General features: G+C 42.1%; 1 protein-coding gene across 1 annotated transcript in view; it reads left to right on the forward strand.

Annotated features, from left to right (window-relative positions):
• The first annotated feature begins 481 nt into the window (after positions 1-481).
• Positions 482-24,985, forward strand: part of LOC134983029 (immunoglobulin superfamily member 11-like) — a 287,145-nt gene continuing 262,641 nt past the window's right edge. The window contains exon 1 of the mRNA XM_063948726.1: positions 482-671. Coding sequence (XP_063804796.1) covers positions 482-671 — 190 coding nt within the window. The remainder of the gene's footprint in view (positions 672-24,985) is intronic.

Raw genomic sequence — 24,985 nt, forward strand, 5'->3', positions numbered from 1 at the left:
CTATTAAGTCTCAAATAAGGACCTGGAGTACACAGATTAGCCAGAAGATTGGGGTGTGTTGGTAGGGAAGTGTCAGTGAGAGTGCGCACAGTTGCTGTGGGATGCGGTCAAGATGCCGCCGGCCGGAATCCCGGCGGTCGAAATACCGACGCCGGAATCCCGACCGCCACAATCCCGACATATTCTCCCTCCGTGGGTGTCCACGACACCCATAGAGGGAGAATATAATAGTGTGCCGAGCGTAGCGAGGCACCGTGCCCGCAGCGTGGCGAGCGAAGCGAGCCCGCAAGGGGCTGCGTTCCGCTCGCCACCCCTGTCGGGATTGTGTGGTCGGGATTCCGGCGTCGGTATTTCGACCGCCGGGATTCCGACCGGCGGCATTTAGTACTGATCCCGTTGCTGTTATACTGATTTTGTGTTAACACTGGCACAACTGATTAAACCTCCAAAATGTGTGCACAGAGTAATAGAGCAGGGCAACATGAAGGACATGATGAAAGCTCTGTCTGTTCTAGCTGTTGGCCAGCAGGCGGAGGTGCGGGGCCAGCAGGCAGAGGCAGCAGGCGGAGGTGCGGGGCCAGCAGGCAGAGGCAGCAGGCAGAGGCAGCAGGCGGAGGTGCGGGGCCAGCAGGCGGAGGTGCGGGGCCAGCAGGCAGAGGCAGCAGGCGGAGGTGCGGGGCCAGAGGGCGGAGGTGCGGGGCCAGCAGGCAGAGGCAGCAGGCGGAGGTGCGGGGCCAGAGGGTGGAGGTGCGGGGCCAGCAGGCAGAGGTAGCAGGCGGAGTTGCGGGGCCAGCAGGCACAGATGCGGGGCCAGCAGGCGGAGGTGCGGGGCCAGAGGGCGGAGGTGCGGGGCCAGCAAGCGCAGGGGCAGCAAGCTGTGATTCATGGACAACAGACTCACATTGGATTGTTATATGCTGAGTTGCGTGAGGTAAGGAGGGGTGGGGCAATTGCGTGAGGTTACGGAGGTGTGGGGCAGTTGCGTGAGGTAAGGAAGCGTGGGGCAGTTGCGTGAGGTAAGGAGGGGTGGGGCAATTGCGTGAGGTTACGGAGGTGTGGGGCAGTTGCATGAGGTAAGGAAGCGTGGGGCAGTTGCGTGAGGTAAGGAGGGGTGGGGCAATTGCGTGAGGTTACGGAGGTGTGGGGCAGTTGCGTGAGGTAAGGAAGCGTGGGGCAGTTGCGTTAGGTAAGGAGGGGTGGGGCAGTTGCGTGAGGTAAGGAAGCATGGGGCAGTTGCGTGAGGTAAGGAGGGGTGGGGCAGTTGCGTGAGGTAAAGAAGGATGGGGCAGTTGCGTGAGGTAAGGAGGGGTGGGGCAGTTGCGTGAGGTAAGGAAGCGTGGGGCAGTTGCGTGAGTAAGGAAGGGTGGGGCAGTTGCGTGAGGTAAGGAGGGGTGGGGCAGTTGCGTGAGGTAAGGAAGGGTGGGGCAGTTGCGTGAGGTAAGGAAGGGTGGGGCAGTTGCGTGAGGTAAGGATGGGAGGGGCAGTTGCGTGAGGTAAGGAAGCGTGGGGCAGTTGCGTGAGGTAAGGAGGGGTGGGGCAGTTGCGTGAGGTAAGGAAGGGTGGGGCAGTTGCGTGAGGTAAGGAAGCGTGGGGCAGTTGCGTTAGGTAAGGAGGGGTGGGGCAGTTGCGTGAGGTAAGGAAGGGTGGGGCAGTTGCGTGCAGTTGCGTGAGGTAAGGAAGGGTGGGGCAGTTGCGTACAGTTGCGTGAGGTAAGGAGGGGTGGGGCAGTTGCGTGAGGTAAGGAGGGGTGGGGCAGTTGCGTGAGGTAAGGAGGGGTGGGGCAGTTGCGTGAGGTATTACAGAAACTTACCCCCAGCTGGTGATGATGAGGCATTTCTGTGCACCTGTGATCACATTACTACATGAAATGGCCGGAGCAGGAGCGGGTGCAGGACTGTCTCCCTGTCTATAGAGGAGCCGCTGAAGGGTTATGTGGATGTGGCTGTATCTGAGGCAGACTCTTACCCAGCAGCGTAGGGGAGACAGGCCCCAGCAAAGCCCAAGAGTTTCATGAATGGCGGCTGGACTCAAATGAGCCTCCAAGGGTCCAGCTGGCTGAGTAAAGCATGGTTGTGTCCAGGTAAAAGCTCTGCTCAGCCAGTAGTAGAGCTGGTTGCCGTGGACCATGCCATGTGGGGTCAGAAGTGGGCTCTACAGGCCGACCCTCAGACGTGTGGGGAGTGAATAGTGGTGATTGAGAGGTACCTGACCCTTGGAAAATGAAACAAAGCTAAGCAGGGGTGGCAGCCAGTACCGGAGCCCAGAACCCAGCTCCCGCCGCCCATGGTGTGTTGTGAATGTGGCGAGCTCAGTCATATATGTCGGGACTGCCCAAAACAGGGTAAACCAACGGATTGTAGCGCAGGGAGAGCAACTCGGCTTGTGGTCGGCATGGCTTCTGGAAACCACCCTGATCCGTATGATGGCATACCTCCCAACTTTCTTATTGTATGAAGAGGGGTGTGGCCTATGGGAAAGGTGCGTGGCTTCACAGGCCTGCAACCGTGAGCCCCACCCCCATTTTCGTCACTGAAGGGGCATGCGCACAGCGTCTATTCACCGCAACGAGTGCAGGAGCCTCCCAACTACCCCCCCCACACACACACACACACACACACACACACACACACACACACACACACACACACTGTGGGACAGCGGGACAGTCACAAAAAGAAACGTAACTGTCCCGCAAAAATGGGGACAGTTGTGAGGTATGTGATGGTGCCGCAGGAAGGCCAGGAGAGCCGGGCATTAGTGGGCAGTGAGCTGCTGACGTGGTTCCTCTGGGGGCTGTCCAGGTGCTTTGTATACACGGGGATGTGGAGGAGAGACCATGGCCCTCATTCCGAGTTGTTCGCTCGGTAAAAATCTTCGCATCGCAGCGATTTTCCGCTTAATGCGCATGCGCAATGTCCGCACTGCGACTGCGCCAAGTAAATTTGCTATGCAGTTAGGATTTTTACTCACGGCTTTTTCATCGTTCTGGCGATCGTAATGTAATTGACAGGAAATGGGTGTTACTGGGCGGAAACTGGCCGTTTTATGGGCGTGTGGGGAAAAACGCTACCGTTTCCGGAAAAAACGCAGGAGTGGCCGGAGAAACGGAGGAGTGTCTGGGCGAACGCTGGGAGTGTTTGTGACGTCAAACCAGGAACGCCAAGCACTGAACTGATCGCAGATGCCGAGTAAGTGTGGAGCTACTCAGAAACTGCTACGAGGTGTGTAATCGCAATATTGCGAATACATCGTTCGCAATTTTAAGATGCTAAGATTCACTCCCAGTAGGCGGCGGCTTAGCATGAGCAAATCTGCTAAAATCCGCTTGCGAGCGAACAACTCGGAATGAGGGCCCATGTGTGCATCTACCAGCACTTCTATAACGCCGGCGGTGACCTCCACACCACCTTATTCACCGACCTTTCACCGTGATTTCCCCTTGCTGGAGGAGCAGCCGTATGCTGTGACGGTTACTGGGAGCAGCCATATACTGTGACGGTTACTGGGAGTAGCCGTACACTGTGGCGGTTACTGGGAGCAGCCGTATACTGTGGCGGTTACTGGGAGCAGCCGTATACTGTGGCGGTTACTGGGAGCAGCCGTATACTGTGGCGGTTACTGGGAGCAGCCGTATACTGTGGCGGTTACTGGGAGCAGCCGTATACTGTGACGGTTACTGGGAGCAGCCGTATACTGTGGCGGTTACTGGGAGCAGCCGTATACTGTGGCGGTTACTGGGAGCAGCCGTATACTGTGACGGTTACTGGGAGTAGCCGTATACTGTGGCGGTCACTGGGAGCAGCCGTATACTGTGGCGGTCACTGGGAGCAGCCGTATACTGTGGCGGTTACTGGGAGCAGCCGTATACTGTGGCGGTTACTGGGAGCAGCCGTATACTGTGGCGGTTACTGGGAGCAGCCGTAAACTGTGGCGGTTACTGGGAGCAGCCGTATACTGTGACGGTTACTGGGAGCAGCCGTATACTGTGGCAGCAGCCGTATACTGTGGCAGTTACTGGGAGCAGGTTAGGAAGCAAGTGCATGAGAGATAGACAGGGCGAGAGAAAGTATTCTAGACAGAGTGTGAGAGACAGACTGGGTGAGACAGAGAGAGTATTATAGACAGGACGAGAGTGTGAGACAGAGAGTATTATAGACAGAGAGAGTATTATAGACAGGAAGAGAGTGTGTGAGAGAGTATTATAGACAGGAAGAGAGTGTGAGACAGAGAGAGTATTATAGACAGGACGAGAGTGTGAGACAGAGAGAGTATTATAGACAAGAAGACAGTGTGTGAGAGAGTATTATAGACAGGAGGAGAGTGTGAGACAGAGAGAGTATTATAGACAGGAGGAGAGTGTTAGACAGAGAGAGTATTATAGACAGGAAGAGTGTGTGAGACCGAGAGAGTATTAGACAGGAAGAGAGTGTGAGACAGAGTATTATAGACAGGACGAGAGTGTGAGACTCTCTGTATTATAGACAGGAAGAGAGTGTGAGACAGAGAGAGTATTATAGACAGGACGAGAGTGTGAGACAGAGAGTATTATAGACAGAGGGAGTGTGAGACAGGGTATTATAGATAGGAAGAGAGTGTGAGACAGAGAGTATTATAGACAGGAAGAGAATGTGAGACAGAGAGAGTATTATAGACAGGAAGAGAGTGTGTGAGAGAGTATTACAGACAGGAAGAGAGTGTGAGACAGAGAGTATTATAGACTGGAGGAGAGTGTGAGACAGAGAGTATTATAGACAGGAAGAGAGTGTGAGACAGAGAGTATTATAGACAGGAGGAGAGTGTGAGACAGAGAGAGTATTATAGTCAGGAGGAGAGTGTGAGACAGAGAGAGTATTAAAGACAGGAAGAGTGTGTGAGACAGAGAGAGTATTAGACAGGAAGAGAGTGTGAGACAGAGTATTATAGACAGGACGAGAGTGTGAGACAGAGAGTATTATAGACAGGAAGAGAGTGTGAGACAGAGAGTATTATAGACAGGAAGAGAGTGTGTGAGAGAGTATTATAGACAGGAAGAGAGTGCGAGACAGAGAGAGTATTATAGACAGGACGAGAGTGTGAGACAGAGAGTATTATAGACAGAGAGAGTGTGAGACAGGGTATTATAGACAGGAAGAGTGTGTGAGACAGAGAGAGTATTATAGACAGGACGAGAATGTGAGACCGAGAGACTATTATAGACAAGAAGACAGTGTGTGAGAGAGTATTATAGACAGGAGGAGAGTGTGAGACAGAGAGAGTATTATAGACAGGAGGAGAGTGTGAGACAGAGAGAGTATTATAGACAGGAAGAGTGTGTGAGACAGAGAGAGTATTAGACAGGAAGAGAGTGTGAGACAGAGTATTATAGACAGGAAGAGTGTGTGAGACAGAGAGTATTATAGACAGGAAGAGAGTGTGAGACAGAGAGAGTATTATAGACAGGAGGAGAGTGTAAAGGTGCATACACACGGAGAGATTTTGGCTATGAGAGATTTTGACTAACTTTTCCCTTGAACTGGCAGTAGGAGATTTTGACTAACTTTACTAGAGATTTTGTCTAACTATGCAAGAGATTTTGGCTATGGGAGATTTTGACTATCTCATTTAAATAAGGGGATGAGTGTCATATATAGGACGATTTTACAGGGTGGCTGGTATTTAAATAGCTGAAAGTTAAAAAAAAAATTTGCGTGGGGTCCCCCCTCCTATGGAAAACCAGCCTCGGGCTCTTTGAGCCAGTCCTGGTTGTTAAAATACAGAGGAAAAAATGAGTAGGGTTCCCCCATATTTAGACAACCAGCACCGGGCTCTGCGTCCGGTCCTGGTTTAAAAAATACGGGGGACAAAAGACATAGGGGTCCCCCGTATTTTCCAAACCAGCACCGGGCTCCACTAGCCAGGGAGATAATGCCACAGCCGGGGGACACGTTTATATTGGTCCCTGCGGCCGTGCCATTACCCCCTCAACTAGTCACCCCTGGCCGGGGTACACTGGAGGAGTGAGGACCCCTTAAATCAAGGAGTCCCCCCCCTCCAGCCACCCAAGGGCCAGGGGTGAAGCCCGAGGCTGTCCCCCCCATCCGTGGCCCGGTGGATGGGAGGCTGATAGCCTTTCAATAGTAATATTGTTCTTTACAGGAGGCCTACAGGTCCCAGCAAGCCTGCCCCAGCATGTTGGCACTTGGAGAACCACAAGTGCCAGCATGCCCGGACATAAAGGGCCCGCTGGCACCTGTAGTCCACCTGTAAAGAAAATATTAAAAAAAAAACACAACACATTCTTTTAAAAATCCTTTATTAAACTGGGTCTTCACCTGGGGGCGGCAGCCTTTAAGCTCTTTTGCATGGCCGCCGCCTTCCCAGGGCTTCCGGCGTCTTCACCTGGGGGGGCGCCACCTCCCCAGGGCTTCTGTGGTCTTGCTCCGGCATCTTCACCTGGTGGGCGGCGGCTGCTAAGCTCTTTTGCATAGCCGCCGCCCATCCAGGACTTCCACGGCGTCTTCAGGAGCTCTTCTCCGCTCCTCCTCCGCCGTCGGACTGACAGCCGCTGCCTCGCGCTGGCTTATATAAGTCAGCGGGAGGGGGCGGGGCGATGACGCGGCGAGCCGTGATTGGCTCGCGGCGGCCATCTTGAATTTCAAAAATGACGCTGAGGCGCCATTTTTGAAACTGGTACCGCTCCGCTGCCAAACTCTGCAATAGAAAGGTAAATTTCCCCCGCCCGCACCGCTGCCGCAACCCGCCGCCGCCGCCCGCACCGCCCACACCGCAACCCGCCGCCGCCCACACCGCCACCGCAACCCGCCGCCGCCCGCACCACCGCCGCCTGCACATCGCTATCGCTGGGCAAAATCGCTGGCCTCTTAAAGTGTTAGCGATTTTGCCTAACTTTTGCAGCGACATAGTCAAAATTGACTTGCCTGCACTGACTATTTTTCCCAACGATAGCGACCTAGCGGGGACGCGCATCGCTATCGCTGGCTGTGTACACACGGAGCGATCTGCACTAACTTTCTGAGCGATTTTGACTATATAGTCAAAATCGCTCAGTTATATCGCTCCGTGTGTATGCACCTTTAGACAGAGAGAGTATTATAGACAGAGAGAGTATTATAGACAGGAAGAGTGTGTGAGACAGAGAGAGTATTAGACAGGACGAGAGTGTGAGACAGAGAGTATTATAGACAGGAAGAGAGTGAGAGACAGAGAGTATTATAGACAGGAAGAGAGTGTGAGACAGAGAGTATTATAGACAGGAAGAGAGTGTGAAGACAGAGAAGAGAGGAAGACAGAGAGTATTATAGACAGGAAGAGAGTGTGAGAGTATTATAGACAGGAAGAGAGTGTGAGACAGAGAGAGTATTATAGACAGGAAGAGAGTGTGTGAGAGAGTATTATAGACAGGAAGAGAGTGAGAGACAGAGGGGTAAATTTACTAAGATTCGTGTTTTCCCGTTTGAGGTCAAAGTTCAATCACGAATGACATCGAAAGTGTAAATATGCAACTTTTTGAATTGATTACGACTAATTTACTAAGCTGCCGTATTCTGCATTTTCGGGTTTTCCGATGTCGATGTCATTCGTTTTTTTTGGCAGTGTTTTACGTGAGTGACTTGTAAAACACTGCCGACTTTAATACAATGAATCTCGGCCGGATCTGAGAGATCCGTGCTGGGCTAGTAGTAAAGCGAACCACTTTCCGTCAAACTCATTTTTGACAGGTGGGAACACCCCTAATTATGCAAACCACGCCCAGATCCTCCCCTAACCCCGCCCAGATCCTCCCCTAACCCCGCCCAGATCCACCCTTAACCACTCCCCTAACCAAGCCTCCTGATACGCCCACTTTTCATTCCCTTCTACTGGTATTTTATATGAAATAAGCCTACAAAATCAGTTATAAGCGCTTTTTATACATTGTGCATTATCACTGATGATGCAACGTTGTATATTATTTCCAAATGATTTATAAAATAAACTTGCGAGCTAGGAGTTAATATTAATAATATTATATGAAGAAATCATTCTGTGTTTAAAGTATTTTCTTCTTCATACATTCACTGTGGTTCTGGGATCCTCTTACACGCTGAAAGTCCGGAGGGGGGATTATGAGTGGCCTGTTGTTTAAGATAAATGCTAGTAATGAGGGCTACCAGCACCCAACATCACTTGTGTAATTAGATAAGAAATTGCTAACTTTAAAAAAAAAAAAAAAATGCATATTACAAATACTCAGCAAAACACAGTACACGTTTTTTTTTTTTTTATCAGAGTGCTGATGCTAATAATAATAATACGTTTTACACGTCTATTTGTAATATGCTGGTGCTTCATCTTTTTGACTTCGCCCTTGATATTTTAGGAACAATAGTATATATTGTATATGAATCAATGTTTTGGCTCATAGAACCGTTATCATGAGGTATATTGCAAATATGGCTTGTTTATAATCATTCTGATGTATAAGTGTATACTATTCCCAATTGATTTATCACTGATGATGGAGCGTTGTATATTATTACCAATTGATTTATAAAATAAACGTGCTGATTCGATCATGATATAATTTTGCATTCTAAAATGATTTTTAAAATGAGTCATTGCTGGAGGACGTATTTTTCTTTCTTCATACAGTCACTGATCTAAATATCTCACAGAAAATGGGTTGTATGATCTAACCATCATTTCAAAAAATATATACTTTATTCATGCTGGACATGCTCAGACATGTATATATATGTATTGTTTAAAAAAATATTTGCATTATTTTTGCAAACATATGTAGAAACCGCATATTTGTGCTTAAGTCGTAGAATTTTTTTTAAATATGTGCATTTTTGTTACATCAATAATGTAAGTTTATTAAATGTTAATGATATATTAAAGAAGCCTTGTTATCCATCACAAGAAGCAAATCAAAAAAAAAATTCACTGATTCTGTAATTTTAACCAATTTAAATAAAGGTTATATTTTATTTTAACTCATTGTTTAAAATACCTTTTTTTCCCACCAAGTAATTGCTGGTGGGTTGCTCTAATGAAAGACCCTTACAAGACATGTACTGTGCCAGATAAGACTTTACTTACAATTCTGTTACAGGACATCTCTATCCTACAAAGTGATAACAACTGTTTAATATCACATTCATGTCTTTCCTTGAAATGTAAGTGTACATTGTACTTATTGTATCCTCTTTTCATTTTCTGAACATGCTCTGCAAAATGATCTTTCACAGATTGCTGCAAGTACTGTTCACTAATTGTATACTGCAACTCTAGTAGTAGTATAACATCTTGTTCACTGCTGGTTAATACAGTATGTGTATTTTCGTAATAAAAAAAGTATATTTGCATTTTTGTTACATCAACAATACACGTTTATTAAAGGTTTATGATATATTAAAGAAGCCTCCTTGTTATTCATCACAAGAAGCAAATCAAATAAGTTATTTACACATATATTATATTACATTTTTACTATGCCAGCACTGCTATTATATATTTGGTGCCACAGTAACTAAACAGGATGGGAGAACAGTGTTATTGTGAGGCTGGACATGACAGGACAAAAAGCAGGCAGTGGTGATACAGTATGAAGTAGAGATGGTTCAATCTGCTGAAAAGCTCTTTGAGGTATGAATTTCAGAAGGCTGTGTATTTGGAATGGATGCATGTTTTTATGTAAAATGTGTGGTGTTATTGAGTGTAGATTGTGTTAGAAAGTGTTCAGTGAATGTACATGAACATTAATGTATCCACAGCAAGAAATCCACAGTTCCTAACATGTTGCTGCTTTGATGTAGCATATAGATAATCATTGATATATTTTTGTTACAGTACATATGATATAAAAAAAAACTAAAAAAAAATTCTAAAGTAAAAAATGAGGCTCCATTCAGAAACAGTAAAATGTAAAAATAAACAGTATGTAGGTTTGGTGCTTTTATTTTTGTAGATGTTGGATTGCCAGAAATAGGTGAACTTTTCTCAGGTGTCTGTTCATTGTAACATGTTTAACTTTTTTGTGTGGAGTCTATTTTATAAATATAGTACAATATTCTTGTATTAGAAAATAGCAGAACAGTGAACAAGGAGCAGCCAAGTTGTAAAAACAAAAGATTTCACTTTTGCATCTTTAAATGCTGCAAAAACAATGAGTATAATTCCACTTAATTCAGGAACAAATCATATTTTGCAGTTCTCTTTAAGGATACGTAAAAAAGACCAAAGCAAATGCAACAGGACAACACAGTGTGACCAAGTATGTGGAAACCTACTCACATGTATTAAAGCCATTTAAAACATAATATAATAAGCCACCATACAGCAAGTTACCCCCTTTTTGTGTAACATTTCTACTTGATGTAAAGATGGCAATGAGCACTTCAAACCTACAATGCCCCTATCAAATTAGGTGCAGCTGGAAAATCCTACAGTCAGCAAAAATGACAAATACTTCTGATCCAAGGGAGCTGGTGCCGGTAGTAAACGTGATGTGTAAACAACTCTGCTAATTATCTAAAATATATGTGGAGTTTTCAGAAAACCAGAAGTAACATGGCCGCCAAACCAGAACTGCAAGTATTCCAGTAAGCATTCCAAGTGCTCCAAACAGAAAGTAATGTGCCCATTCTTACACTGCATTCTAAAGACTTCAACAGGAAGTATATGTGTCCATTCATGCGGTCCACACCATTACTAGTGCAGGAGTTGCAGAGCACACGATATGATAATCATTAGGAATCTTCATTTTAAAGCTTTGAGTTCCATTGGCACCATGAGTTTTTCAAAGGATATTTGTTGCATTCAAAAAAAGATTTAAAAATATACAGTACATTAAAATAAACATAATACATAAATAGGTTTTTTTTCTCCAAGTCATAGGGCGATCACAAAAGTCTCTTACACGACATGTGTTGTTTTAGATAAGAGCTTAGATACAACACCACACCTTTGTGCAAAATTAACCCTTGGATGGTGCAATTTAGAGGAAGATTGATAAAGTCCCCATTTACATTATCCCAATATGGTATATTACTACTCTATACCAATATTCTTTACAAGCCAGCATACAACTAATATGGAATGGATCATGTTGTGCAGTAACTTAGAGGAAGAATTATGTATTTTATACCCAGAGAGGCACTGGTTACAGATACTCAATGCAGAGGAATGGCACATTAGGTGTAAAATTTAATATTTGTTTCTACACAGGGCAGTGGTATCTGCAGCTCCCACACACCGCTGTGATTTAGCCTTCTGGGATATTACATGATGATAGACCCATTTGAATTTGCTATTAGTATTACCATTGGAAGACCTGAAAAAATACCAATTGTCGCAGTAACAGGCTTATCTATATATCTGGCATTGGAAAGGTATAGCGGATGAAATGTAGTTCATAGGGGTTGTATTCTAATTCTACCTTTTCAGATTTTATACAGCATTAGTGGTTTATCTGAATGGGCATAAAAAAATATCTCCTTGTTATACAAGGCATTGGGACTGTATAAGAGTTGAAATGACTCCAAGAAAAAAGGGGTTGATACTGCGTCCCACTGAGTGCCATCAGAAACAACAATGCTGTAGCAATTCCTGTCATTTGTAATAGTGGTTAAATAGACTTTAATCTGTGTTATCCATGGATATTTACATATGTATACATATGTATGGTTAATATTATTTAAAGCACATTAATTGCCAGTTATTGATTTATAATTATTTGTATCTCTACATCTACTGTAATTTATATATGATAAATCCATGTTATCCATCTGGAAATAGTAAACTTTTCTTACAGTTGTTATCAAAGGATATATAATGTAAAGTTCCTATCAAATTTTCCCTTAATATTTGCTTTTAGTAATAATACTGGACTTTGCTGTGGCAGTTTGCTAATATATCACCACTGGACTATGAAAGCGGTGTTGAAACGTTTATAAAATGAGATTACTTACATTTAAGAAGAAATAATTTGTGAATGAATCCTCTCAATCATGGACATATTGTGTTTAATTTTTGCATAATGTTATTTTACAGATTTTTCCAGCAAACTTAATGTTAGCATTGTAAACGTGTGCTGTCCAATAGGCACACAGACATTTGCCCTCAAGGTTTACAGTCCCTGAGGCCCTCCACAGAGGGTTGTATGACTTTTTTTTCATTATACTGTGTGTATTTAGTACTTATTTTGACTGTGCTTGTATAGACTGTTATTATATTAATGTGTGTGTTAACGTCAGGTTCTACTTAATCACAGTCGCAGCATGGACAAAGTTGATGACGGCTTCCCTCCTGTTTTTTAAAATGGTACTGAAGAGCTTGGTGCAGACAGACACTTTTTGTAGCTGTTTATGGTCGAGAGAGAAGAATACCCACTACCACACTACCACCTAGAAAATAATTTTACTATGGGGCCTCTACCTTAACCAGAGGTTTTTGTTTACATTGCAAGTACCAGATACACACCATCAGACGCTCTAAGGTTTTGAAGGGGCTGTGCAGACCCAGATTGGTATATAAAAACATTATTTACAGAATATAGTACTACCAATCACATTAAAGGTAAACATCTTACTACGTATGTTGTTAATTGCTTCATTAAAGCAATCATATCAAATGTAATTTTATTGCATAGTGCAAAAGTACCCAACAAGGCAGAAAACTGTAATGTTTATTTCACATAGCTCAACATAGTGCTCAGTGCACCGCTGTAACCAAACCATTGTAGCACAATAGGTGAGAAAGCAGCTGTAAGCATGACACACTTAGTTTGCAAGTATACAAACCTGGCAACAGAAAATGTTCACACAGAAACTCCTATCAGACATTTATACTATTACCTGTGAATCACATGGCTTCCAGCAGGGGCGTAGCCAGAACTTTGTGGGGCCCATAACAACATTTTGAAGAGGCCACTGTCCCAATGGTTCTAGAGAGACACCTCACCACAGAAGTTGTTCATTTTATGCCCATATAATAGTGCCCTACAGTATTATCTAATCCATAGTAGTGCCTTAGTTAATGTATTCCCTATGCAAAAGTTTGTAAAGCCCCTATGTATCATCCAATGGCGAAAAATGGTTATAACACATGTAACTGTGACAGGGAAGTTGAGCCCCTCTCAGCTCTGGTCACCATAGCAGCTGCACTCCCTGCACCGATGGTAGCTACGCCCTTGGCTTCCAGCTTCCGTTAGAATGAGCATGACTGTCACATGTGACTCTGTATTAAAAACTGGCAGATCCCTGGAAATGATGATTGCAAGCACTATTTCAATGCTCTGTAGTTGGTTTTGTCTGAATTGTACTCACTAGTAAAGTGGTACCCAAACGCGGGCCTCAAGGCACCCTACAGTCCAGGTTTTAGGGATTTCCATATGTGGATTTCATTTATTTATTTATTTATTTATTTATTTTGACATATATTGTGCCTGAGGAGGAGGGTAGCTATATGTTTCTGCAGGCAATGGCATAGTTTAACTTGTGGAATAGGCAGGCCTCCCAGCTCGTATAGAACTACAAGGCACAGCAAGCACTTCTAGTCATAGGGCTTGCAGTTCCATAAAAGTTGTAGAGCCACAAGTCTACACTGTATTGACGGGGCCTTAGTATTAATATTGTTATCATTTATATGGTGCCACATGGGTTCCGCAGCGCCTAATAAAGTACATAAACAAGTGAGCACAAGAAAACAAGACTAACAGTACAAGAGACTGTAGGGCAAATACAGGGTATATAATAATTGCGGCATCAGGGGACAGGACGCTGAAATTATTTATTTGTATCTCAGATGTTATAAATAGCTTTTGTGACTTATGTTATTACATTGTCAGATTTACATGTAGCTAGTATTTTACATAGTTGTCAACAATGTGTGGGGGTAGCCCGCTGTATGTCAGCCATTTGTAGAATTGGTCAAGGATTGTTGACCTGTGTGGTGGTGTTTTGTTTATTTTGTTTTTTTGTAATGGCCAAACCAGGTGGTTGTTGTTTTTTTTAAAATATATTTTATTATTTGTTAGATTTTTTATTTATTTATTAAATGCAAAAAATACATTGTAACTTCTGCAATCATATGATGGGGGACCGCTGTCTGTCTCATGTAACATCTTGTCTTGCATATACTGTACAGCAGTAAATTTAAAATGTTGTTCAATAGTTAACAGTTGTGTACTATTAGTATATCGTGGCAGCTGTTTACACTGAAAAAGCTAGAAGTTTCTCAACGCATGTTGCCATATCAGTGTGAAAGCTGGTCCCACAGGCCTAGTTTATGGTCTTCTGTTCTTTGGGATTTGTAAATGAATATTTCAACAAAAAATGTCAAATGAAACTTAAACCGAAATGATGAAGATTGCCAGGAAAAAATACACACGTTCCCATCGGTAACCATGACTGTAATAGGAAAAAAACAAATGACATCAAATTTAGATCAAATTTATATCAGATAATAATTGTTTTGATATTAAGAAGTACAGTGGGTTGTAAAAAGCATTGTGTAAGCTAAATGTAACACGCATTTAAAATACTTTTTTCATGCACTGTACTTCTTAATATCAAAACAATTATTATCTGATATAAATTTGATCTAAATTTGATGTCATTTGTTTTTTTCCTATTACAGTCATGGTTACCGATGGGAACGTGTGTATTTTTTCCTGGCAATCTTCATCATTTCGGTTTAAGTTTCATTTGACATTTTTTGTTGAAATATTCATTTACAAATCCCAAAGAACAGAAGACCATAAACTAGGCCTGTGGGACCAGCTTTCACACTGATATGGCAACATGCGTTGAGAAACTTCTAGCTTTTTCAGTGTAAACAGCTGCCACGATATACTAATAGTACACAACTGTTAACTATTGAACAACATTTTAAATTTACTGCTGTACAGTATATGCAAGACAAGATGTTACATGAGACAGACAGCGGTCCCCCATCATATGATTGCAGAAGTTACAATGTATTTTTTGCATTTAATAAATAAATAAAAAATCTAACAAATAATAAAATATATTTTAAAAAAAACAACAACCACCTGGTTTGGCCATTACAAAAAAACAAAATAAACAAAACACCACCACACAGGTCAACAATCCTTGACCAATTCTACAAATGGCTGACATACAGCGGGCTACCCCCACACATTGTTGACAACTATGTAAAATACTAGCTACATGTAAATCTGACAATGTAATAACATAAGTCACAAAAGCTATTTATAACATCTGAGATACAAATAAATAATTTCAGCGTCCTGTCCCCTGATGCCGCAATTATTATATACCCTGTATTTGCCCTACAGTCTCTTGTACTGTTAGTCTTGTTTTCTTGTGCTCACTTGTTTATGTACTTTATTAGGCGCTGCGGAACCCATGTGGCACCATATAAATGATAACAATATTAATACTAAGGCCCCGTCAATACAGTGTAGACTTGTGGCTCTACAACTTTTATGGAACTGCAAGCCCTATGACTAGAAGTGCTTGCTGTGCCTTGTAGTTCTATACGAGCTGGGAGGCCTGCCTATTCCACAAGTTAAACTATGCCATTGCCTGCAGAAACATATAGCTACCCTCCTCCTCAGGCACAATATATGTCAAAATAAATAAATAAATAAATAAATAAATGAAATCCACATATGGAAATCCCTAAAACCTGGACTGTAGGGTGCCTTGAGGCCCGCGTTTGGGTACCACTTTACTAGTGAGTACAATTCAGACAAAACCAACTACAGAGCATTGAAATAGTGCTTGCAATCATCATTTCCAGGGATCTGCCAGTTTTTAATACAGAGTCACATGTGACAGTCATGCTCATTCTAACGGAAGCTGGAAGCCAAGGGCGTAGCTACCATCGGTGCAGGGAGTGCAGCTGCTATGGTGACCAGAGCTGAGAGGGGCTCAACTTCCCTGTCACAGTTACATGTGTTATAACCATTTTTCGCCATTGGATGATACATAGGGGCTTTACAAACTTTTGCATAGGGAATACATTAACTAAGGCACTACTATGGATTAGATAATACTGTAGGGCACTATTATATGGGCATAAAATGAACAACTTCTGTGGTGAGGTGTCTCTCTAGAACCATTGGGACAGTGGCCTCTTCAAAATGTTGTTATGGGCCCCACAAAGTTCTGGCTACGCCCCTGCTGGAAGCCATGTGATTCACAGGTAATAGTATAAATGTCTGATAGGAGTTTCTGTGTGAACATTTTCTGTTGCCAGGTTTGTATACTTGCAAACTAAGTGTGTCATGCTTACAGCTGCTTTCTCACCTATTGTGCTACAATGGTTTGGTTACAGCGGTGCACTGAGCACTATGTTGAGCTATGTGAAATAAACATTACAGTTTTCTGCCTTGTTGGGTACTTTTGCACTATGCAATAAAATTACATTTGATATGATTGCTTTAATGAAGCAATTAACAACATACGTAGTAAGATGTTTACCTTTAATGTGATTGGTAGTACTATATTCTGTAAATAATGTTTTTATATACCAATCTGGGTCTGCACAGCCCCTTCAAAACCTTAGAGCGTCTGATGGTGTGTATCTGGTACTTGCAATGTAAACAAAAACCTCTGGTTAAGGTAGAGGCCCCATAGTAAAATTATTTTCTAGGTGGTAGTGTGGTAGTGGGTTTTCTTCTCTCTCGACCATAAACAGCTACAAAAAGTGTCTGTCTGCACCAAGCTCTTCAGTACCATTTTAAAAAACAGGAGGGAAGCCGTCATCAACTTTGTCCATGCTGCGACTGTGATTAAGTAGAACCTGACGTTAACACACACATTAATATAATAACAGTCTATACAAGCACAGTCAAAATAAGTACTAAATACACACAGTATAATGAAAAAAAAGTCATACAACCCTCTGTGGAGGGCCTCAGGGACTGTAAACCTTGAGGGCAAATGTCTGTGTGCCTATTGGACAGCACACGTTTACAATGCTAACATTAAGTTTGCTGGAAAAATCTGTAAAATAACATTATGCAAAAATTAAACACAATATGTCCATGATTGAGAGGATTCATTCACAAATTATTTCTTCTTAAATGTAAGTAATCTCATTTTATAAACGTTTCAACACCGCTTTCATAGTCCAGTGGTGATATATTAGCAAACTGCCACAGCAAAGTCCAGTATTATTACTAAAAGCAAATATTAAGGGAAAATTTGATAGGAACTTTACATTATATATCCTTTGATAACAACTGTAAGAAAAGTTTACTATTTCCAGATGGATAACATGGATTTATCATATATAAATTACAGTAGATGTAGAGATACAAATAATTATAAATCAATAACTGGCAATTAATGTGCTTTAAATAATATTAACCATACATATGTATACATATGTAAATATCCATGGATAACACAGATTAAAGTCTATTTAACCACTATTACAAATGACAGGAATTGCTACAGCATTGTTGTTTCTGATGGCACTCAGTGGGACGCAGTATCAACCCCTTTTTTCTTGGAGTCATTTCAACTCTTATACAGTCCCAATGCCTTGTATAACAAGGAGATATTTTTTTATGCCCATTCAGATAAACCACTAATGCTGTATAAAATCTGAAAAGGTAGAATTAGAATACAACCCCTATGAACTACATTTCATCCGCTATACCTTTCCAATGCCAGATATATAGATAAGCCTGTTACTGCGACAATTGGTATTTTTTCAGGTCTTCCAATGGTAATACTAATAGCAAATTCAAATGGGTCTATCATCATGTAATATCCCAGAAGGCTAAATCACAGCGGTGTGTGGGAGCTGCAGATACCACTGCCCTGTGTAGAAACAAATATTAAATTTTACACCTAATGTGCCATTCCTCTGCATTGAGTATCTGTAACCAGTGCCTCTCTGGGTATAAAATACATAATTCTTCCTCTAAGTTACTGCACAACATGATCCATTCCATATTAGTTGTATGCTGGCTTGTAAAGAATATTGGTATAGAGTAGTAATATACCATATTGGGATAATGTAAATGGGGACTTTATCAATCTTCCTCTAAGTTGCACCATCTAAGGGTTAATTTTGCACAAAGGTGTGGTGTTGTATCTAAGCTCTTATCTAAAACAACACATGTCGTGTAAGAGACTTTTGTGATCGCCCTATGACTTGGAGAAAAAAAACCTATTTATGTATTATGTTTATTTTAATGTACTGTATATTTTTAAATCTTTTTTTGAATGCAACAAATATCCTTTGAAAAACTCATGGTGCCAATGGAACTCAAAGCTTTAAAATGAAGATTCCTAATGATTATCATATCGTGTGCTCTGCAACTCCTGCACTAGTAATGGTGTGGACCGCATGAATGGACACATATACTTCCTGTTGAAGTCTTTAGAATGCAGTGTAAGAATGGGCACATTACTTTCTGTTTGGAGCACTTGGAATGCTTACTGGAATACTTGCAGTTCTGGTTTGGCGGCCATGTTACTTCTGGTTTTCTGAAAACTCCACATATATTTTAGATAATTAGCAGAGTTGTTTACACATCACGTTTACTACCGGCACCAGCTCCCTTGGATCAGAAGTATTTGTCATTTTTGCTGACTGTAGGATTTTCCAGCTGCACCTAATTTGATAGGGGCATTGTAGGTTTGAAGTGCTCATTGCCATCTTTACATCAAGTAGAAATGTTACACAAAAAGGGGGTAACTTGCTGTATGGTGGCTTATTATATTATGTTTTAAATGGCTTTAATACATGTGAGTAGGTTTCCACATACTTGGTCACACTGTGTTGTCCTGTTGCATTTGCTTTGGTCTTTTTTACGTATCCTTAAAGAGAACTGCAAAATATGATTTGTTCCTGAATTAAGTGGAATTATACTCATTGTTTTTGCAGCATTTAAAGATGCAAAAGTGAAATCTTTTGTTTTTACAACTTGGCTGCTCCTTGTTCACTGTTCTGCTATTTTCTAATACAAGAATATTGTACTATATTTATAAAATAGACTCCACACAAAAAAGTTAAACATGTTACAATGAACAGACACCTGAGAAAAGTTCACCTATTTCTGGCAATCCAACATCTACAAAAATAAAAGCACCAAACCTACATACTGTTTATTTTTACATTTTACTGTTTCTGAATGGAGCCTCATTTTTTACTTTAGAATTTTTTTTTAGTTTTTTTTTATATCATATGTACTGTAACAAAAATATATCAATGATTATCTATATGCTACATCAAAGCAGCAACATGTTAGGAACTGTGGATTTCTTGCTGTGGATACATTAATGTTCATGTACATTCACTGAACACTTTCTAACACAATCTACACTCAATAACACCACACATTTTACATAAAAACATGCATCCATTCCAAATACACAGCCTTCTGAAATTCATACCTCAAAGAGCTTTTCAGCAGATTGAACCATCTCTACTTCATACTGTATCACCACTGCCTGCTTTTTGTCCTGTCATGTCCAGCCTCACAATAACACTGTTCTCCCATCCTGTTTAGTTACTGTGGCACCAAATATATAATAGCAGTGCTGGCATAGTAAAAATGTAATATAATATATGTGTAAATAACTTATTTGATTTGCTTCTTGTGATGAATAACAAGGAGGCTTCTTTAATATATCATAAACCTTTAATAAACGTGTATTGTTGATGTAACAAAAATGCAAATATACTTTTTTTATTACGAAAATACACATACTGTATTAACCAGCAGTGAACAAGATGTTATACTACTACTAGAGTTGCAGTATACAATTAGTGAACAGTACTTGCAGCAATCTGTGAAAGATCATTTTGCAGAGCATGTTCAGAAAATGAAAAGAGGATACAATAAGTACAATGTACACTTACATTTCAAGGAAAGACATGAATGTGATATTAAACAGTTGTTATCACTTTGTAGGATAGAGATGTCCTGTAACAGAATTGTAAGTAAAGTCTTATCTGGCACAGTACATGTCTTGTAAGGGTCTTTCATTAGAGCAACCCACCAGCAATTACTTGGTGGGAAAAAAAGGTATTTTAAACAATGAGTTAAAATAAAATATAACCTTTATTTAAATTGGTTAAAATTACAGAATCAGTGAATTTTTTTTTTGATTTGCTTCTTGTGATGGATAACAAGGCTTCTTTAATATATCATTAACATTTAATAAACTTACATTATTGATGTAACAAAAATGCACATATTTAAAAAAAATTCTACGACTTAAGCACAAATATGCGGTTTCTACATATGTTTGCAAAAATAATGCAAATATTTTTTTAAACAATACATATATATACATGTCTGAGCATGTCCAGCATGAATAAAGTATATATTTTTTGAAATGATGGTTAGATCATACAACCCATTTTCTGTGAGATATTTAGATCAGTGACTGTATGAAGAAAGAAAAATACGTCCTCCAGCAATGACTCATTTTAAAAATCATTTTAGAATGCAAAATTATATCATGATCGAATCAGCACGTTTATTTTATAAATCAATTGGTAATAATATACAACGCTCCATCATCAGTGATAAATCAATTGGGAATAGTATACACTTATACATCAGAATGATTATAAACAAGCCATATTTGCAATATACCTCATGATAACGGTTCTATGAGCCAAAACATTGATTCATATACAATATATACTATTGTTCCTAAAATATCAAGGGCGAAGTCAAAAAGATGAAGCACCAGCATATTACAAATAGACGTGTAAAACGTATTATTATTATTAGCATCAGCACTCTGATAAAAAAAAAAAAAAACGTGTACTGTGTTTTGCTGAGTATTTGTAATATGCATTTTTTTTTTTTTTTTAAAGTTAGCAATTTCTTATCTAATTACACAAGTGATGTTGGGTGCTGGTAGCCCTCATTACTAGCATTTATCTTAAACAACAGGCCACTCATAATCCCCCCTCCGGACTTTCAGCGTGTAAGAGGATCCCAGAACCACAGTGAATGTATGAAGAAGAAAATACTTTAAACACAGAATGATTTCTTCATATAATATTATTAATATTAACTCCTAGCTCGCAAGTTTATTTTATAAATCATTTGGAAATAATATACAACGTTGCATCATCAGTGATAATGCACAATGTATAAAAAGCGCTTATAACTGATTTTGTAGGCTTATTTCATATAAAATACCAGTAGAAGGGAATGAAAAGTGGGCGTATCAGGAGGCTTGGTTAGGGGAGTGGTTAAGGGTGGATCTGGGCGGGGTTAGGGGAGGATCTGGGCGGGGTTAGGGGAGGATCTGGGCGTGGTTTGCATAATTAGGGGTGTTCCCACCTGTCAAAAATGAGTTTGACGGAAAGTGGTTCGCTTTACTACTTGGGCTTCATTGTGCACCTTGTAAAAAAATAAAAATAAAGTTTAAATGTAAAAAAAAAATTGCGTGGGGTCCCCCCTCCGAAGCCAAACCAGCCTCGGGCTCTTTGAGCCGATCCTGGTTGCAGAAATATGGGGGAAAAAATGGACAGGGGTTCCCCCATATTTAAGCAACCAGCATCGGGCTCTGCGCCTGGTCCTGGTTCCAAAAATACGGGGGACAAAAAGAGTAGGGGTCCCCTGTATTTTTGAAACCAGCACCGGGCTCCACTAGCTGGACAGATAATGCCACAGCCGGGGGTCACTTTTATACAGTGCCTTGCGGCCGTGGCATCAAATATCCAACTAGTCACCCCTGGCCGGGGTACCCTGGGGGAGTGGGGACCCCTTCAATCAAGGGGTCCCCCCCCCAGCCACCCAAGGGCCAGGGGTGAAGCCCGAGGCTGTCCCCCCCCCCATCCAATGGGCTGCGGATGGGGGGCTGATAGCCTTTGTGAAAAGTGTTTGATATTGTTTTTAGTAGCAGTACTACAAGTCCCAGCAAGCCTCCCCCGCAAGCTGGTACTTGGAGAACCACAAGTACCAGCATGCGGCGGAAAAACGGGCCCGCTGGTACCTGTAGTACTACTACTAAAAAAATACCCCAATAAAGACATCACACACACACCTTGAAAGTATAACTTTAATACATCCATCCACACCTCCATATACACATACTTACCTTATGTTCCCACGCAGGTCGGTCCTCTTCTCCAGTAGAATCCATGGTGTACCTGTAGAAAAAAATTATACTCACAAAATCCATGGTTGAAGGCTCCTCGGTAAATCCTTTTGTAATCCACGTACTTGAAAAAATAAAAAAACGGATACCCGACCACGAACTGAAAGGGGACCCATGTTTTCACATGGACCCCCTTTCCCCGAATGCCAGAAACCCACTCTGACTGATGTCTAAGTGGGTTTCTTCAGCCAATCAGGGAGCGCCACGTTGTGGCACCCTCCTGATCGGCTGTATGCTCCTGTACTGAGTGACAGGCGGCACACGGCAGTGTTACAATGTAGCGCCTATGCGCTCCATTGTAACCAATGGTGGGAACTTTCAGGTCAGCGGTTGACCGAAAGTGACCTCACCGCTGACCTGAAAGTTCCCACCATTGGTTACAATGGAGCGCATAGGCGCTACATTGTAACACTGCCGTGTGCCGCCTGTCAGACAGTACAGGACCACACAGCCGATCAGGAGGGTGCTACAACGTGGCGCTCCCTGATTGGCTGAAGAAACCCACTTAGACATCAGTCAGAGTGGGTTTCTGGCATTCGGGGAAAGGGGGTCCCCTTTCAGTTCGTGGTCGGGTATTCGTTTTTTTTTTTTTTTCAAGTACGTGGATTACAAAAGGAGTTACCGAGGAGCCTTCAACCATGGATTATGTGAGTATAATTTTTTCTACAGGTACACCATGGATTCTACTGGAGAAGAGGACCGACCTGCGTGGGAACATAAGGTAAGTATGTGTATATGGAGGTGTGGATGGATGTATTAAAGTTATACTTTCAAGGTGTGTGTGTGATGTCTTTATTGTGGTATTTTTTTAGTAGTAGTACTACAGGTACCAGCGGGCCCATTTTTCCGCCGCATGCTGGTACTTTGGTTCTCCAAGTACCAGCTTGCGGGGGAGGCTTGCTGGGCCTTGTAGTACTGCTACTAAAAACAATATCAAACACTCCCCCAGGGTACCCCGGCCAGGGGTGACTAGTTGGATATTTGATGCCACGGCCGCAGGGCACTATATGAAAGTGTCCCCCGGCTGTGGCATTATCTGTCCAGCTAGTGGAGCCCGGTGCTGGTTTAAAAAATACGGGGGACCCCTACTCTTTTTGTCCCCCGTATTTTTGGAACCAGGACCAGGCGCAGAGCCCGATGCTGGTTGCTTAAATATGGGGGAACCCCTGTCCATTTTTTCCCCATATTTCTGCAACCAGGATCGGCTCAAAGAGCCCGAGGCTGGTTTGCCTTAGGAGGGGGGACCCCACGCAATTTTTTTTCTGTAAATTTAGAACATTTCACCCCCCTTCCCAATGAAAAACATGCACGGATCTCATGGATCCGTGCATGCCTATACAAACACGGGATAAAAAAGCAGGTCTGTTTTTTTTTAGCACTTTTTCACGATTTGTATTTTATCACGGCAGTGTTTGGCTATTGTCGGCAGTGTTTGTGTTTTGCACTTTTTAGTAAATTCCCGATTTCTAGCAAATTGCAGGCGTATTTGACCGATGGTGTATTGATTCGTGATTTTTTCCAAGGACTTACAAAATATTACGAATGCCCTCATCACTGCCGTGATTTTTGCTTAGTAAATTACCGAGATGACACTTTGATGAAAAAACGGCATCTCGGTCAAAATCGGGACCTTAGTAAATATACCCCAGAGAGTATTATAGACAGGAAGAGAGTGCGAGACAGAGAGTATTATAGACAGGAAGAGAGTGTGAGACAGAGAGTATTATAGACTGGACGAGAGTGTGAGACAGAGAGAGTATTATAGACAGGAAGAGAGTGTGTGAGAGAGTATTATAGACAGGAGGAGAGTGTGAGACAGAGAGAGTATTATAGTCAGGAGGAGAGTGTGAGACAGAGAGAGTATTATAGACAGGAAGAGTGTGTGAGACAGAGAGAGTATTAGACAGGAAGAGAGTGTGAGACAGAGAGTATTATAGACAGGACGAGAGTGTGAGACAGAGAGTATTATAGACAGGAAGAGAGTGTGAGACAGAGAGTATTATAGACAGGAAGAGAGTGTGTGAGAGAGTATTATAGACAGGAAGAGAGTGCGAGACAGAGAGAGTATTATAGACAGGACGAGAGTGTGAGACAGAGAGTATTATAGACAGAGAGAGTGTGAGACAGGGTATTATAGACAGGAAGAGTGTGTGAGACAGAGAGAGTATTATAGACAGGACGAGAATGTGAGACCGAGAGAGTATTATAGACAAGAAGACAGTGTGTGAGAGAGTATTATAGACAGGAGGAGAGTGTGAGACAGAGAGAGTATTATAGACAGGAGGAGAGTGTGAGACAGAGAGAGTATTATAGACAGGAAGAGTGTGTGAGACAGAGAGAGTATTAGACAGGAAGAGAGTGTGAGACAGAGAGAGTATTATAGACAAGAAGACAGTGTGTGAGACAGAGTATTATAGACAGGAGGAGAGTGTAAGACAGAGAGAGTATAAACATCTTAGTGATATTTGGTGGACCCCCTTTCTTTGAAAGTAAAGCATTCATAACCTAGAACCAGAAATAACGACACTGAGACTTGAATTTTGGCAGAAAATTGCTAGCTATTTATTTGTCCCTATCCATTAGGAAACCTGTAATAAAGAAATTAATTTAATATGCCGCTCCAGCTGGCATATGGTGGCGGCCCAAAAGAACGGCTCAATTAATCTGAATTAACCTTAAATAACTAACCCTATAAATTTACTAAAACTTACCATAAACTGGTAATAGGTGACAACTCAACCCCCACAGTGACTACCCACCGCTCCTGGGTGCCCTGCCGCTGCCTTCCCGGACGGGTGGTCAAGCGGCCATAAGTCGATGGAGGTGAGTGCACCTAAACCACAACAAACTGTAAAAACACTACAGTT

This window comes from Pseudophryne corroboree (assembly GCF_028390025.1).
Source record: "Pseudophryne corroboree isolate aPseCor3 chromosome 12 unlocalized genomic scaffold, aPseCor3.hap2 SUPER_12_unloc_3, whole genome shotgun sequence".
NCBI lineage: Eukaryota > Metazoa > Chordata > Amphibia > Anura > Myobatrachidae > Pseudophryne > Pseudophryne corroboree.